This window comes from Apium graveolens, chromosome 11 (assembly GCF_009905375.1).
Source record: "Apium graveolens cultivar Ventura chromosome 11, ASM990537v1, whole genome shotgun sequence".
Lineage (NCBI taxonomy): Eukaryota > Viridiplantae > Streptophyta > Magnoliopsida > Apiales > Apiaceae > Apium > Apium graveolens.
In genome coordinates this window covers 76,892,508-76,910,650 of record NC_133657.1, presented here as the reverse complement: position 1 = coordinate 76,910,650, position 18,143 = coordinate 76,892,508, and the positions used below count along the sequence as shown (strand labels likewise).

The 18,143-nt window shown below is 33.3% G+C and overlaps 4 protein-coding genes across 6 annotated transcripts; 1 reads left to right on the top strand and 3 right to left on the bottom strand.

The window, feature by feature from the left end:
• Positions 1–133: 133 nt before the first annotated feature.
• LOC141695621 (cytochrome P450 71D10-like) lies at positions 134–592 on the bottom strand. Its single transcript, XM_074499854.1, has one exon. The coding sequence runs from the start codon at positions 590–592 to the stop codon at positions 134–136; it is 459 nt and encodes a 152-aa protein (XP_074355955.1).
• Positions 593–1,275: 683 nt separating this feature from the next.
• Positions 1,276–7,516, bottom strand: LOC141696661 (premnaspirodiene oxygenase-like). 3 transcript variants are annotated; one of them, XM_074500773.1, is made up of 5 exons: positions 7,432–7,516; positions 6,854–7,075; positions 5,758–6,055; positions 2,852–5,363; positions 1,276–2,086 (listed from the first exon to the last, which is right to left on the bottom strand). In XM_074500773.1, the coding sequence occupies exons 4-5, from the start codon at positions 3,734–3,736 to the stop codon at positions 1,463–1,465; spliced, it is 1,509 nt and encodes a 502-aa protein (XP_074356874.1). In that variant the 5' UTR covers positions 3,737–5,363; positions 5,758–6,055; positions 6,854–7,075; positions 7,432–7,516; the 3' UTR covers positions 1,276–1,462. The 3 variants fall into 3 exon arrangements, with proteins under 3 accessions (XP_074356874.1, XP_074356875.1, XP_074356876.1); XM_074500774.1 differs by having other exon boundaries at positions 7,415–7,486; XM_074500775.1 differs by lacking the exon at positions 7,432–7,516 and having other exon boundaries at positions 6,854–7,355.
• Positions 4,725–7,069, bottom strand: LOC141695619 (desmethyl-deoxy-podophyllotoxin synthase-like). The gene is made up of 5 exons (XM_074499853.1): positions 7,000–7,069; positions 5,758–6,077; positions 5,484–5,549; positions 5,170–5,363; positions 4,725–5,127 (listed from the first exon to the last, which is right to left on the bottom strand). The coding sequence occupies exons 1-5, from the start codon at positions 7,067–7,069 to the stop codon at positions 4,725–4,727; spliced, it is 1,053 nt and encodes a 350-aa protein (XP_074355954.1).
• A 524-nt stretch (positions 7,517–8,040) lies between the features above and the next one.
• Positions 8,041–9,609, top strand: LOC141698564 (ARS-binding protein 1-like). The gene is made up of 2 exons (XM_074503263.1): positions 8,041–8,575; positions 8,846–9,609. The coding sequence occupies exons 1-2, from the start codon at positions 8,041–8,043 to the stop codon at positions 9,607–9,609; spliced, it is 1,299 nt and encodes a 432-aa protein (XP_074359364.1).
• The last annotated feature ends 8,534 nt before the right edge of the window (positions 9,610–18,143 follow it).

The window sequence follows — 18,143 nt, the reverse complement described above, 5'->3', positions numbered from 1 at the left end:
CAAGATTAAAGAAAATGTGATGCACTCAGAAACATGAAAATTTCCCAAAGATAAATAAATTGGACTGATCACCGATCTTAATCTTCATAAAATAGACAAACATATTACCAAAATGACTGCTTTGATATTGTCATCAGTTGAAAGAAAATTCAAGTAGTCCACCATTCTGAACATCTACTAAATCCTCTTGATCAACATAGCTAACACCTTTAATTTCCTTGCTAACCCTCTTACCAGAACCAGCTCGGGCTACAATTCCAGTTGTTAGCGTGAAGAATTCCTTGCCAACGTTGGTCGTCTTTCCCACATTCTGAGATATTGTTGTCAGTTGATATGAGACACTTTCCCTAATAACACGAAACTTCTGGATGCTCTTCACATTAAAAAGCTCCATTGTGCAAATTTTTCGGAGTGTTCCCCAGTATTGAACGTATAGAGAAAAGGCATTGTCTGAAAAATTATACGCAAGTTTCCCTCGGGTGACAAAATAGGGTCTTTGAGCTAAATGGATATCATGTGTCTTTAATACTTCTTGGGCAACTTCAGGTGAAGAAACAACTATGGCAGAAACTTCACCAAACTTAAGGGACATTATGGGGCGATACTCGAGTGCCAAGTCTGTAAGGATGTGATGAGTTTGACAACCAACAAGGTGATGGATGTTTCCATGGCCCTGGAGGATGTTTTGGTTTCTCAGTCTTCAGAGTAACTATCACAACTTTACACCATGAATATAAAGAGGAACAAGGCAAAAGCTAGAGGTAAAGACTGTGCATAGATGGCCATGAGGACTGAATAAGATTCAAGAGCTTTTCAGTGGTTAACAGCTAGTATAAGATGAATGAGAAGAATCTTAACTCATTTTATTGTTCCAAGATTCTTATTATATTTACTAAGATATTGTAATTGCATTGCAAAGTGCAATGGAAGACCCTGTAATTGGAGAACTCCTTAAACAAATTTGTTCTGGTTGCAGCACACTGCAAAATAGTATATCATTCTCCAAAACATTTTCCGTTTGCAGAACAGATATCACATAACATTAAACAGATATGTAAAACTTGGATCAATCATTTTTTAGCAAAAAATATACTATCAATGTTTAGCGTTAACACACTTACGAAAATAATATGGTTATAAAACCAACACAATATAATTGTTACGAAAACAGGTTTAAGAAGAAATGATCACTTCCAGATTAAGTGAACGGATTGGTAAACATACCCTTTTTAAATCCAAGCAAACAAACAGCAAAGTAAAAAAAAAACCCACAAGTTCAACAAGCAGATAGGTCTTTCTAAATCCAAGCAAACAAACAGCAAAGTCAAAAAACCACTAGTTCAACAAGCAAATATGTTTTTCTAAATCCAAGCAAACAAACAGCAAAGTCAAAAAAAGCCACAAGTTCAACAAGCAACTAGGTTCAGACATCTAGTCTGCCTCGTCTTCAATCCTAGAGATATTACTCCATTGGAGAAGTTTTACGAGCAATAGGAATAACATTCAGATCTTGCTTTCTCCTCAGCGTAATGCCAAATTCCTCAGTCATGTCCAACTCCTCATTCTTCAGTCCACCAGGGAGTTTCCAATCAAAATGGTACAACACTTGTGCAAGTCCCAGCATAATATTTGGGTGTGCAAATGAGATCCCCGGACAAATCCTTCTACCAGCACCGAATGGTATAAATTGAAAATCTGCCCCCTTGAAATCAACTGGACTATCTTGGAATCTTTCTGGTTTAAAGCTCTCGCTATCATCCCAAAACCTCGGATCCCTTCCAATTGCCCATGCATTGAACATGACTTTGGATTTTACAGGAATGTCAAAACCATTGATCTGACATTGCTCTCTGCATTCCCTCGGAATTAACATGGGTGCAGGAGGGTGCAGCCTTAATGTTTCTTTAATCACCAGCTTAAGGTAGTTTAATTCATCAAGCCCTGTCTCATCAACAGTTTCTCTGCCCCGAAACACTTCTCTAACTTCCTCCTGTGCTCTTTCCATCACTTTCGGATTCTTTATCAGCTCTGACATTGCCCAAGTCATAGTAGCTGTTGATGTTTCACTTCCAGCAGTGATTATATCCTAAAATATTGGATTGGTCAGTTCAAGTGTAATTGATACAACCTTTTACAAGATTTTTATAGAAAAGAACACTTGCCATTTAAATCCTCGCTCTCCCCTCCCTGTACACTTAGAAATGCAATGCACCGATGGCTTAATTATAACCTAAACCTTGAAGTATGATATTATGTACACATAACCCTTAAAGAAAAAAGTCATCCACATCAACCCCTAATGTACTAAATGTACACATCATGACCCTTGCTCCGACCAAAAGTTCAGAATTATAAAATTGTCACACTTTCAAGCACGATACTGAGGGCAGAAAATTGTTTTTTCCCTCCAAATATGTAAGTCCATTTTCCGCCAACACATTAACCCCTATACTATATTACATAATATGTATCCATCCAATCTATTTCCCAGGTTTACCCTTTCCCCGATACCTAACATTAAACGATTCAAAAGTGTTTGTTGGAGTGAGGGTCAAGATATACACATTCGATAGATAAGGGGTTGATGTGTATGACTTTTTCCTTCGAGGGTTTATGTGTACAAAGCATCATACTTCAAGGTTCAGTGTATAACTAAGCCAATATAAATTATGCATTCATTTAACAAAACATAATTTACATTTAGCAAAATCAAAAAATGTCAAGCATTGGAAAACATGTAAAATACCAAATCACAAATAAAATGCAATGATTCATATAGGACATGTTACTTGATATGTAATAAAACAATTTCACTAATCTTAATCTTAGAAAAAACAGACAAGCATCTTACCAAGATGACTGCTTTGATGTTGTCATCAGTTATCTGACATTCAAGGGTTCCATCCTGTTGAACTCTTAAAAGAACATCTGCCAAATCCTCTTGATCCGCGGGCACCTTCCTCTTTCTGTGCTCACTGATAATATCTCCAAATACCTTGTCCATTCCCTTGTACACCTTCTCAAGTCTAGGCCGAACTCTACTAATTAAGTGAAGGAATTTCAGTGAAGGATACATATCAGCAACACTGAACCCTGATGACAAATCCACCAATTCCTGAATTAACACAGAGAATACCCTTTCCTCGCCAACCCTATTACCAAAACCAGCTCTGGCTGTAATCCCAATTGTTAACGTAAAAAACTCTTTTCCAAGATTGATTGTCCTCCCCAAATTTTCAGATATCATCTTTATAAGATTTGAGACCTCGCTTTCCCTAATAGGCCGGAACTTCTGGACACTCTTCACACTAAAAAGCTCCATTGTGCAAATCTTTCGGAGTGTCCTCCAGTATTCACCATACGGAGAAAAGACGATGTCTGAAAAATTATAAGCAATTATCTCTCCAGAGAGAAAAAAGGGCCTTTGAGCAAAATGAAGATCATGTGTCTTCAATATTTCTTGGGCAACTTCAGGTGAAGAAACAACAATGGCAGAAACTTCACCAAACTGGAGGGACATAATAGGACCATACTTGTGTGCCAAATCTCTAAGGATGTGATGTGTTTGTGCACCAACAAGCTGGTGTATGTTTCCAATGAAAGGCAGTTTCCACGGCCCCGGAGGAAGCCTTAGTTTCTCCGAATTTCGGGTACCTTTCACAATTTTCATTAGCATGAATATGAAGAGGAACAGGGCAAAAGCCAGGGGAAAAGATTGTGAATTTAGGATCTCCATGAGGATTGAATAGAATGAGAATGAATGATATTGGCCGATGTTATTAGTAGAATAGCTTTTATAAGATGCATGAGGCTAATGTTGTTAGTTGACAGCTATTACCAATTGAATGAGAAGAATCTTCATTAATTTCTTTAATTCTTTTCAAAGATAATAAGATTATTATATATTGATCACCAAAAGTACAGGAATTTTCACTCATTCCCTCTTTTTTCCCTCTTCAAGGACTATTTTAAAAAAATTAAGGTATTGGAATACAATATTCTGCATCTACAGCTTTGTGCATATTTCACAATAATCGTGAATGATGTAAAAACAATTAGGAATAATTTAATAGTATCTTGATTAAAATCTCCCTGTAAAGAAGTTTTTTTCTAAAACGGAGATTTCAAATGTAATATATAATGAAACGGACCATTAAGGTAAACAAAATCATATATAAAAAACAAAAGTAACATTCAGGACTTCGAAAGTAAGGATGAGAATGCATCCAAAATTAAGAGATTAGGTAATTATTAATTATGGATATGGTAATATAAATCACAGGTCGAAATTAGTTTAGGCAAGCTGGACTATAGTAGGTAGTACTTAATTAGATGTAATATTAGATACTACAGTGATAAATTCTTATTATTGGTGTTTTAGGCTTTTGAATGATTAAATTATTATTATTATATTTTATATTATCGATCAACTTCGATCATATCAGTCCTATCAGAAATTGTTACTTTCCTTCTAGACACATTTCAGAAGAAGTATCCTTCCAATATGGGTTCAAGAAGAAATGACCACTTCCAGATAAGCCAGTCAGCCATTTTACAACCTAAATGTAAAAAAACCAGAGAAACGATATAGCAAAATGGATTCAAGAAAAAATGATCACTTCCGGATAAAGTCGAAAACAGCAAAATCAAAACGACAATCAGAATTATTTAAAAGCAAATAAGTTCAGATATTTTGCTAGAGACATACTAGTCTGACTTAATCTTCAATTCTGGAGATATAACTCCACTGGAGAAGTATCACGAGCAATAGGAATAACATTCAGATCTTGCTTTCTGCATAGCGTGTTGCTAAATTTCTCAGTCATGTCCAACTCCTCATTCTTCAGTCCACCAGGGAGTATCCAGTCAAAATGGTACAACACTTGTGCAAGTCCAAGCATAATATTAGGGTGTGCAAATGAGATACCTGGACAAATCCTTCTACCAGCTCCAAATGGTATGTAGTGAAAATCCGCCCCTTTGAAATCAACTGGACTATCTTGGAATCTTTCTGGTTTAAAGATCTTGCTATCAGACCAAAACCTTGGATCCCTTCCAATTGCCCACGCATTGATGATAACTTTGGTTTTCACAGGAATGTCAAAATCATTGATTTGACATTGATCCCTGCATTATCTCGCAAGTAACAGGGGTGCAGGGAGGTGTAGCCTTAATGTTTCTTTGATCACCATCTTAAGGTAGTTTAATTCGTCAAGCCCTATTTCATTAACATCTTTTCTCCCCCGAAACACTTCCCTTACTTCCGCCTGTGCTTTTTCCATTACTTTAGGGCTCTTTATTAGCTCAGACATTGCCCAAGTCAGAGTTGCTGTTGATGTTTCACTTCCCCCGGTGATGATGTCCTATAATATGATAATGGTTAGTTCAAGTGGTGAAAATATCCTATAATATAATACTGGCTAGTTTAAGTGTAAAATATTGGTGATACTCCTAAACGACCTTTTACAAGATTAAAAAAACACAAGTGCTACTCTTTCCCAGTTCAGATCCCCAGTCTCTACTCGCTGTACACTTGAAAATGCAATGCACTAATGTAGCAAAACAAATAAATCTTATACATTGGTGTAAATTAAAAAAGGGAAAAACAATTTAGCAAGGAAAACGAAGTGTAATGTACTCAGAAACACGTAAAATACCAAAAAATGAATATGCAATGATCCATATAGGACCCGTTACTTGAGATAAACTAGAATGATTTCAACAAATTTAATCTTACAAAATTGACAAGCTTCTTACCAAGATGACTGCTTTGATGTTGTCATCGGTTAGTGGATATTCAAGGAATCCATCCCTCTGAACTCTTAAAAGAACATCTGCTAAGTCCTCTTCGTCTGGTGCGACCTTCCTCTTTCTGTGCTCACTGATGTCTCCAAATACCTTGTCGAATTCCTTGAACGCCTTCTCCATTCTAGGTCGAACTCTACTAATTAGGTGAAGAAATTTGAGTGAAGGATACATATCAGCTACACAGAAGCCAGATGTCAAATCTCCTATTTCCCGACTCAACTGGGCGAATACATTTTCCTCGCCAACCCTGTGACCAAAACCAGCTTGGACTGTAATTCCAATTGTTAGCGTAAAGAATTTGCAAATTGATAAGTTGAGCATATAATGTTCCTATTCCAGCTAGGAAGAGCTCCAAAAAATTAGAGGGAATCCAGAAGTGTTTTTGGCCAACACAAGGTTCTTGCCTTTCACATTCATGTCAAAAGTCAATATATACATTAAGGTCATGCTACAACCTACTACTGATAATGGGTATCATGCCATATCTCCTAAAAAACAGTAAACCTATGTGGCAATTCTTTATAGCAGACTTGTATCACATCAAGTGTCCGTTGGATCATGGGATTCCAATCTGGTTAACTGGAATTACAAAATGAATTAGAAATTCATTCTCATTCGGTTAAAATCTCATGATCCAAAAAACACTCAAGTAATCCCTGGCCCAAGTTGGCTTGTGAATAATTATTTTGGGCCTCCTATTTTCTTCTACTGGGCGGAGACTTAATGACTGCATTTCATGGGCTTTCCCCTTAACACAAAACCCTTGATTATTTGGATAAACTGAAATGTACCCATATTGATCTAAGGAATTTATTTTTTTTGCTAAATTTGCTCTAAGGAATTTTTATTGAACAACACATGTGCATGCATTATTAGCTTCTCAATTACAATCTGATTACTACGATTCCGAATTTATAAGCTGTATTGTATAGAATTATGCAAAACCAAAAAAGGTAATTAAAGAGCTGCATTTGTGATTCATATGTGCATAGAGAAATATTAAAATCTTTATTTCAGAAAAATAAAATAAGATTAGAAATTGTACCGGTCGATTCAACATTACAATCTTGACATTCCATTGCACTGTATCAAATTGTGGTTTTGGCTTGTGACATCTTCCGGGTAGTGTAGGCAACAGGAACAGCACATAGATAATATTTTCTGCCACATGTTACACCATATAAGCCTCACCAATGTCGAGCTCTTCATTCTTTAGTCCATCAGGGAGTTTGCAATCAAAATGGTGCAGCATTTGCGCCATATACTTCTACCAAATATAAATTGAATTAGCTTACTTTACTTGATCTGCAATTGAAGTTATGCCTTGTTTGGAAACAAGCATTTCATTGGAAACGAGACATTATTTAAGTTGTCATTTCAAATTCTTATATTTAAACTAAAATTTGAATGTCTTGAATTTACAAACAATCTTCACACAACAACTAAACCAAATATTAAACAGTAATTCGTTCACATTCAACTAGATAATTTAGGTAACAATTAATGATGCAAAAGCAGCAAATCATGTGCAAATTATAGACACAAATAGTTTCACATATACACGCATTACACATGTGTTTTGGTTCATATTATATGTAACTCTTACAAAGAGGGGTTTAACACCTGACTGCAGACTGATCATCTCAAGCCTTTCTTCTCATGACCCGACGCCAGGGATGACGTCATCTCGCTGTAAACTCGTGTTTAGTCTCAATTTTAATGGGCCATCAAACATAGGTTGGTTTAAGGCCCAAGGAAAGAACGGATTAAGTAATTACAGTAAAACCTCTATAAATTAATATAGTTGGGACCGGAGAATTCTATTAATTTAGAGAGGTATTAATTAATCGATAAATTAATAATTATTAATTTATAGAGAATTTTCGGTAGCAAACAAAATTAACTTTTGATTAAATTTTTATTCACATAAATTTAAATAAAATGAATTGTACAATTTATATTTTATACTTAATTCAATTAATTCAATGTATATGAATTTAGAAAGTCAATGTAATGTACAATATATTAGATTCAAAGTTCATGTAGTGTATAAGTTAAATTCATTGTATTTTACATAGAAAATATTCAATGTATATTAGGAAAATTCAAAGTACATGAATTAATTTAATTCATTGTATTTTACATAGAAAGTATTCAATGTATGTGTAGTCATAAAATATATTATATATACTGTATATACTAGATTGGGGGAAAAATTATACAAACAAAACAATGGATTCTCATCTAAAAGGTGTCACAAAATCAACAATGACGGATGAAGCAAGAAAAGCATTATGTGAATATAAAAGAGAAAATTCATCATGCACTCAAAAAGATCTCCAGTTGTGGCTCGAGAATAAGTTTCATCTAAAAGTTAGTCAAGGTACAATATCAAATACACTGAAAAGGTCAGCAGACTATCTTGCAGCTAATTACTTGGAGAAAAGAAAAGATATTAAGCGACATAAACCATCAAAATATCCAGATATGGAGAAGGTTCTCTATGAATGGTTTCTCCAGTACCAAGATCGTGTTAATATGACAGGAGAGCTAATTTTAGAGAAGGCAAAAGAGACCATGAAAATTTTATACCCTCAACAAGATCAGGAGCACACTTTTTCTCAAGGTTGGCTTGAGAAATTCAAGTTAAGACATGGTATTAAGTCATTTCGTCGCTTTGGAGAAAGTGGTTCTGTTGATGTACAGGACATGGAGAAGAAACTGGAGTCCATAAGGGAAAAAATAAACCAGTTTCCTATGAAAGATGTTTTTAACATGGACGAAACTGGTTTGTTTTACAGGTTACAAGCTGATCACTCTCTTGCTACGAAATAACTTGAAGGAAGAAAACAAGACAAAGAAAGGCTCACGGTTGTTATATGTTGCAATGAAGATGGCTCTGAAAAAATTCCTTTATGGATTATTGGAAAGTATGCAAAGCCACGGTGCTTCAAGAATGTTAACATGGGCAGCTTGAATTGTCATTATCGTGCAAACAAAAGAGCTTGGATGACTAGTGTACTTTTTGATGAATACATTCGTTGGTTTGATAGCCAAATGCAAGGCAGAAGAATTTTGTTTGTGGTAGATAACTGTCCAGCACATCCAAAAAATATTGAAGGACTACAAAATGTTGAGTTGTACTTCTTGCCACCTAACATGACATCAAAAATCCAATCTTGTGATGCAGGAATTATAAGAGCTTTCAAGATGCACTATCGCAGGAGATTTTATCGTGGGTTATTAGAAGGTTATGAGTTGGGACAATCTGATCCAGGAAAGATTAATGTTTTGGATGCTATCAATTATGCAGTCGCGACGTGGACGACAAATGTAAAACAAGAGTCAATAGCAAGGTGCTTTCAACATTGCAAAATTCGTTCCATAGATGAAGTTTCGAGCAATTTAAATGAACATACAACTCCGGAAGAATACATTCATGAACTTGAGGTGATGATTAAAGATCTAGGTTATCGTAATAAAATGGATGTTAATAACTTCTTAGATTATCCGGGAGAAAATGAATCATGTTCCGAGGTCCAGAGTATAGAAGAGATTGTAAACACCATCCTTGAAAATAGTGTTGAAGATGATCTTGAAGACGATACAACACCGTTGGAGCCGGTTACACGTAAAGAAGCACTCAAGGCATCAAAAATGCTTAATAACTTTTTGATGCAACATGAAAGCACCACACCTGAGTTTTTGGATGCAATAAGGAAGATTAGGGATGAGCTTCATGTTGATTTAAATTATATGAAAAAGCAAACTACAATTGAATCATATTTTACAAAGATGTAATAGCTATATTTTTATGAATATAAGGGAATTATTAATTTATAGTTTTATTGGGACCATATTTTTATACAGGGTTTTCAAAAAAATTATTATCTTATTATCTTATCGAAATTGATCATTTTTTGAACTGGCCCAAGTCGGGACCGGACAAAATTATTAATTTAGAGAGATTATTAATTAATCGAGTATTAATTTACAGAGGTTTTACTGTATTACATTTTTTTTTAAATTATATGGTACTCTTTTTAGTTATGCATTGTAAATTTATAAAATATCAATTATTAAAATACTAATCATTCTTTTAAAAAAATTGAAATTTTAATTATTCTTGACCTTTTTTAAAAATACAGTTTGAAACCAAAAATACATAAATTATGATTATATTGAGAAAACCAAAAAAACCCACAATTTGGAGGTTAGTGCCCAAAATACCGTTTGACGGGAGATAGTGCCCAAAATATTCACGGAATACACATATCTAATATGTGTATTCCTTTAAAATTTTACAAAGAATATGAATTTACTGCTACAGTAATAAGGATACGAATTTTCAACATGTTTATTCATGTTATTATATACGCTGAATATGCTGAATACGCATGTTCAAAATGTGTATTCTATGTAAAATTTTAAAAAAATAATAAAAATATGAATACGCATCTGTAGCATGTGTAGTCTGTGGATATTTTGGGTAGTCTGTTCCGTTGGTGGATATTCTGGACACTTGAAACTGAAAATAATTATTAAAAATAATTATTATAATATAATGAAATATATATTTGACTATACCTATTCGGACTTAACAAATATAATTAATAAAGAAAAAAATAAAATAAAAATTATTTAAAACAACCGTGCATCGCATGAGTTTAAGGTTTATATATATGTATATGTATATGTATATGTATATGTGTGTATATATATACAGGAGGCTATTTTAGTGGAAACCAATTTAGAATAGAAACTAGAAACCAAATAATTTTTTTAAAATTAATTCGAAATATAACACATATGGTATGCAAATCGATCGTTGAGAGATGAAGAAAAATACAGTGAAATCGGATTTTAAAAAAATTTACGGTTTGACAGGAAATATCAAATTAAAAACAGAGGGGAAAATGTGAAATTGGGTGTGGGAGGGTGCAGGATAATTGGGTGGTGTGATTTAGGTGACCATTAGATTAGGTAGATCTAATGGCTTATATTAGTTCTAAGTTTCTATTTTAATTTTAGTTTGTATTTTATCATTCCCCTACAGTAACTGAGTAACTAGTATGCAAGCCGTTAGATTAGATCTTATTGATCAGCGTGTACTACATTTAACAAGTCTTGTCCGGTATTTAATCAAAATAACTGTTATTATTTTTGTTTTCTCTTTGTCCAAACTCTTTTATTTTAAACGTGGTTTGTTCACTTATGTAAAGTTTTGATATTCCTATTATGTGTTCAATATGTTTTTCTTGTTTTTTATCTTTGTTGGATACTTTTTCTTTAAGCTTTTTAAGTTATTAGTATTATTTATATATCTACTCTTAAACTTTGATTTTTAAAATATGACCTAAAGTTAGATTTTACAAAACTTATTTTTACATATGTATGAAACATTTTATTTTATTATTGCAAATTTAAAAATTAAAAAATAAAAGGTAAGTTTTTAAATCTTTTTCAGTTTTATTAGTTTTATATATTTTCAGACTTATAATTTGTTTGTATTATGTAATAATTTTGTTATATATTTTTTCTTATTTTTAACAATTTTATATGTGTACAATAATTTTTTGGCACCAATTTTTTTTCTAGTTTCATTTTTGCTCTTCATAACTTTTGTTTATTTCATTATTGTGTGCTCAATAATTCTTTTATGTTCTTAATCTCTTGTGTGTTCAATTTTAATTTTATAATTCAATTTTTTTTTTGTGTACTATACTTTTTTTGAGTTTTGTAAAATTGCATCTTCATACATTTCTTTGTTTTCTGTTGTGTTCCGTAACTATAATTTTTGTGTACTGTAATATACTATTTTGTTGTGTTCTGTAACTATAACTTTTGTGTACTCTAATTTTTGTGTGTTGTATTGTGTTATGTAATTTTTTTCCCAATATTTTATTAGTTTTTTGTATTTCTTATTTTTTTACCTCAATATTTGTGTGTACCGTATTCTTTATTTCTCGCACTTATTTTTGCATCCTATAATTTTTTAGGAATATATACTTTTAGATACTTAGCAAAAAAAATCAAAAGTACATAAAAACATAATACACAAAACTGTAAAACAAAAAAATAGAGAACTACACCACAAAAATTTTAGAACGCACAAATATGATAAAATAACAGTACACAGAAAAGTATAGAACACAAAAAATTAGAAAATACTAAATTCATACGGGATATAAAAATATTATAGTATACAAAATTTAAGAACTCAAAAATTTTACGGTACACTAAAATTTATAGAACACAAAAAATATAGCGCAAGGTAAAAAATATGAAACATAACAAACTAATAAAATATTGAATACAAAAATTTACAGACATTGACAAAAAAATACATAACACAAAAAGGGAGTACACACAAAAGTTACAGTATACACAAAAATGATAGTACAAAAGAATAATAAAGAGGCTAATGAAAAGAAATTAAATGAAAAATTACTTTGCAGTTAAATAAAACTTACTCGGAGTGGGTGTTTTGGTATGTTCTTGTACATCACACCTACTTATCAAAATATTAGCAAATCTCAACCGTCTATTAGAAATATCATCTAACGGGGGATAAATGAGTTATTTAGTTACTCAACCTTAGGGGTTACCATAGAATATATATATATATATATATATATATATATATGTGTGTGAGAAAGGAAAACTATGACTAAAAATGTTATTTCATGAATTGCAATAGAAAAATAAAATATAAATCTTTAGTGACACGCATATCAAGTGCTTAATTGAAAATATAACATATATAGTAATATAGTGGTATTGTAGTGTAATAACTAATCGGTGGAGTTGGGGTCAATTTTCGCTAATATTTTTTTAATATAGTATTAGATACACATGGGCAAATCCGTCATATTACTGAGAATAAAAAATCTCACTAATTTTATCCCCTTGTCGTGCGAGGCACGTGTCATTTTCAAACAATATTGTGTCGTAATATATAATGTATAATTTGTGAATTTCAGTTTTTGTGGCTTTTGTTAAAAAATATAATGTATATTATTTCATAATTTATTTGAAGTGTATGAAAATAACGCATGAAGCAGTTTCTACTCGATGATTGTTTAAACAGTTGAGTGATGAAATATTGTGCAGTGGTTACCGTTTTTTCTTTTCGTGTTTTAATGATTATGGTTATGATAGATATTTTGGACACATGTGATATTTGAGTTAAAGATATGTCGATATTAATTGTAATTTGTGTAGCTCCGATATTTATTGTGACACCCTCAATCTCGGGGTTATGAAATGAGGACTCACACACCTCTAAACTAACATCAATTATAACATATACCCCGATTAAATAATAATAGGATCTAAACAGGATTAAATTTGAGACAAGACTACAATTATCAACCAGCAAATATAATTTACAACCCAAAATATTTATAAATTCAAATACAATCGATTCCGACATGGAACCGACTGGATAACCCATTATATCTTTTACAATCCTTCCAACTAAAATGTTTGCTCACACATCCTATAACTACCTGCTCTGGCATCTGGAAGCCTACGACACGGTAGGGGCCACCAGGTTCGCTCTTACGAGCAGTGCGCCTAAGTTTGGCATCCTCTTGCTTAATTGCCATGGTTTGAACAAAAAAAATATATGAGCACAAAAGCTCGGCAAGTAACTATATGACAGTTGTGACGCCCTCAATCTCGGGGTTAGGAAATGAGAACTCACACACCTCAAAACTAACATCAATTATAACATAAACCCCGATAAAATAATAACAGGATCTAAACATGATTAAGTTTGAGACAAGACTACAATTATTAACCATCAAATATAATTTACAACCCAACATATTTATAAATTCAAATGCAATCGATCCCGACATGGAACCGACTGGATAACCCATTTTATCTTTTACAATCCTTCCAACTAAAACATTTGCTCACACATCCTGCAACTACCTGCTATGGCATCTGGAAGCCTACGACACGGTAAGAGCCACCGTGTACGCTCTTACGAGCATTGCGCCTAAGTCTGGCCATCCTCTTGCTTAACTGCCATGGTTAGAACAAAAATAAATATATGAGCACAAAATCCTAGAAAGTAACTATATGACAGTTCTATAATGCAACAATAACAATATCAAAATAAACTTCTGAGGCATTCTACTTTATATCTCTAGGTGGCAGAATTTTATCTTTGGCTATGCAAACGTAATGAGGAAAGATTTGGGCTTTCAAGGATCAAGGCTCCAGATAGGGTAAAAGCCGACATTCATCACAAATTAATTGTAGGATTTCAATGAATCTCTCAATTGACAGGAAAATATCTAATCAAATTTCGGGAATCAATTTCAATATCAACATCAATATCAATGATACGAATCAGGGTTCTCAAATTATATAATTTAAACGATGTCACAATTCAACTCATTTCATTTCTAAGGAAGCAAATGCTAAAGGAATGTAATCATTTACTTTTTACAAAACGATATGGAACCATTGATTGGAATACTTATCTTTTATATATAATACGGGTGATCAGCATGTATCGACCTCCATCTGGTCGTTATGGTACCTATGTCATTATTTCATCCTTTAATTGGACTAGCCCCGCTAGCCTCTTACATGACTGGACTAGTACCACTAGTCTCTTACGTCTCAATCTAATCCATCAGGAATTCGTTTGAAAAACCTTTGTGTTGGAAGAAGGAAAGATTGACTAAGTTCATTTTATTATTACCAAGAATGTGAAATCATCCAGACTCTTTCAAGTCGAAAATCATTCTTAAGTTCAATTCAAGATTCGATGGAAGTGAGTGAATCGAAGGTAAACAAGGATCAATACCAAGGATCTTGATCAAATGATAAACAGGGTATTCTAGTTCGGAAATCAAAATAGTTCCAACGAGTAATACATGACAAGGTATACGGGTTATCGAAGAATTCAGGTTAATAGAACATTACGTAAGGAGGCTTATAAAGGTTCTATTAAGGTCACGAGATCGTAAGATAGCAAAGTAAAAGTGTAAAGCATTAAGGGTCGAGATCAACAGGGTTACTATAATGGGTCAAACGGGGTTTCATAACAAGTTGTGACAAGGAACAATAACAAGGTTTCTCGAGAATAAACAACAGGTTTATCATGAATATTATAAGGGAATCACTACTTTATCATGGCATCAATAATTTTCCTCTCTATAATGAAATCAAAGAGAAGGCAGAGTTACTTGCCTTAATTCACTTTCCTGCTTAACTGGTATGGAGCTACTGCCATTTAAGATAGCTTTTCATTTCCTAGCCTGAATGCCTTCGCTATCCAAATCTACAATCCAACAGAGATCCCTAATTAACAACTTATTCGATACTCGATGTTTCGCAGAACGTCTAACAACTACCCCTTATCGCGATAACTCTTAAAACATAAACTTGACCATATTCACATAGCACGTAATACGATCCACTCATATATTCCTAACTTCACAAGTAATCATCGAATCACCTATAACGACACAACCATAACACATAGCATGCAATACCTTTATACTCAAAACTTTATACTTGAGTTATAATAACAATTTGTATAACTCAGTATCAAAACGACTTATTATTCCCTTCTTAATCCAAAAAATTCGAACCAAAACTATACAATACACTCAATAATTCTTATTAACTTAATATGCATCCATATATCTTTACATGCATAATTCTAAATTAACATCCTTGTCTCATCATAACTTAAATTCAATAAACGACTTCATAACACTTATTTATCACCAAAAACTCGAGTCAAACAAATCACTTTGATCAATTTCTTTCTTAAAACAAATGCACCATTCGCCCCTAACCAAATAAAATAACATGCAAAGACAATTTCACCGATTAAACTTAGTTTAAATCAACTTTAGCAAAAACAACCCTTAAAATCACTTTCTCTTGAATAAAAACCGAACCAAATTCGAACTTAAACAAAACCATCACATGCATACATCCGATTGAGTTTCACAAACCAATCTAATTATAATCATTCAACAATTTCTAAGAACAATCATCAATGAGTCATTTTCATCAACAAAAATCAACTTAATCTTTTCAAAAATCAAGAACCCATTTGGGGTTTAAAAGAAACATCACATGCAGGAATCAAAATAACTTTTTTTTGAATAGGTAGAGCTTAGGCACGCATCATAGCTCACCACCGGTTCACCGGAGTTTATCACCGGTGGCGGTGGCTTCACGGTGGTGCCCTCATTCGAGGGTGTCTAACCACGAAACCTCCGATTATCGATCAATTAATCAAAATAACTAACATGCATAACTCAAATATCATTTATTTGCAAGGAATCAAGCTAAAAAATGAAGTGAAGCCAAGAACCGAGAGGTTCTCGGTGAACCCAAACACACCGAACATACACAACACACACACACACCCACATGCAATTATGTTCATGCATCTTTAGAGTACAAGGAACTCAAATCATAAAATAAGATTGAGTTTTAATGGAGGTTGTGGAAGAAACAAGAGAGAGAGAGAGAGAGAGAGAGAGAGAGAGAGAGCGGGCCAGGGTGAGGAAAAAGAAAGAGGGGAGGGGTGTATATATATACACTCAGGGACATTTCTGTAATTAACACAAATCCACTTTCCTTTATTCTATTTTTTTCCATTTACAAAATATCTATAATGAAATAATGACCCGCATTTTATATTCACATAATTAAAATTTTATTTTTTTATCCACTGGAATACAAAATTAGCTTTCCACTAGTATTTTTAAATAAATTTTTGAACAAATAAATAATTTGTTATGGATTTTTCAAATAAGTCCAAATAATAGGATTTAAACTTCATAAAATCAGTTTAAAATGCCAAACTACTCACATAAATCCAACTAATATTTTTAGAAAGTCTCTTGATATATTTTGAAGACAATGTAGCAAGTTTCATACCTTAATCACATTCCTTTGATTTTATAAAAATGTTTAAAGATCACTAAATCCTTTACAAATCCTTTTATAAATATTTAAAATTCTAGAAAAATCTCAGATTTGAATATGCATATAATACATATCATACAGGCACATTCAGACCATCAATTAATATCTCGCATAAATATTTCCAAATATTTTAATCCCTTCATAACACGGGTCCCGTTCGACTTGACGGCCCGACGACACAACTTAACTCCTTAGTTGACTCATCAAACTGGAACGAGTTACTTTACGTTCCCAGTTACTAATATGCAATAACGACAACTAACCAACAAAATCAATTATCCCTTTATTTATTCACATAATCCACAATTACAACATAAATTATACTTCATTCACTTAATTACGTCGCGAAATTCCCAGTCGCTACAATCTACCACCCTTAAAATGATTCTGTCCTCAGAATCTAGTCTAAACAAATAGATGGGGATATTTCTCTTTCATTTCACTTTCTAATTCCCAAGTCGATTCCTCTATCTTAGGATTTCTCCACAATACTCTAACTAAAGGCACAGTTTTATTTATAAGCGCTTTCTCTTTTCGATCTATGATTCGCACCGGTTGTTCCACATAAGATAGATCTTGTTAAAATATCTATTGGTTCCATTTCGATCACATGATTGACATCAACATTATATTTCTTCAGAAGAGAAACGTGGAACACGTTATGAAGATGTTGCATCTGCGGAGGTAACGCTAACTCATATGCCACTTTTCCAACTTCTCTTAGCACTTCGAAAGGTCCAATATACCTAGGACTCAGATTTCCTTTCTTCCCGAATCTGGATAAACCTTTCCACAATACTTTGTCTCCGGGCTCGAATTGCATATCCTCCCAGTCCTGATATTCGTATTTCTTTTGTCGATCTTGAGCAGCAATTAACCTTTTGCGAATCACTTCCACTTTCTCTTTCGTTTGCTGAACTAGCTCTGGGCCAATTAATTTGCGCTCGCCAACCTCATCCCAATAGGTAGGGGATCTACACTTTCTTCCATATAACGCTTCGTATGGTGGCATGCCGATACTTGCGTGATAACTATTGTTGTAAGAAAATTCAATCAACGGCAAATGGTCATCCCAATTTCCTTTGAAATCCAATGCACAAGTTCGCATCATATCCTCGATTGTCTGAATAGTCCTTCCGCTTTATCCGTCAGTCTGCGGATGATACCGCCATACTCATTTTTAACTTAATTCCCAAATGATCATGAAATTGTCGCCAAAATCTCAAGTTAAATCTCGGATCTCTATCGGACACGATAGACACTGGAACTCTACAACGCATCACGATCTCATCCATATACATCTTCTCTAACTTTTCCAATGAGAATATTTCGTTGATAGGCAAGAAATGTGCTGACTTCGT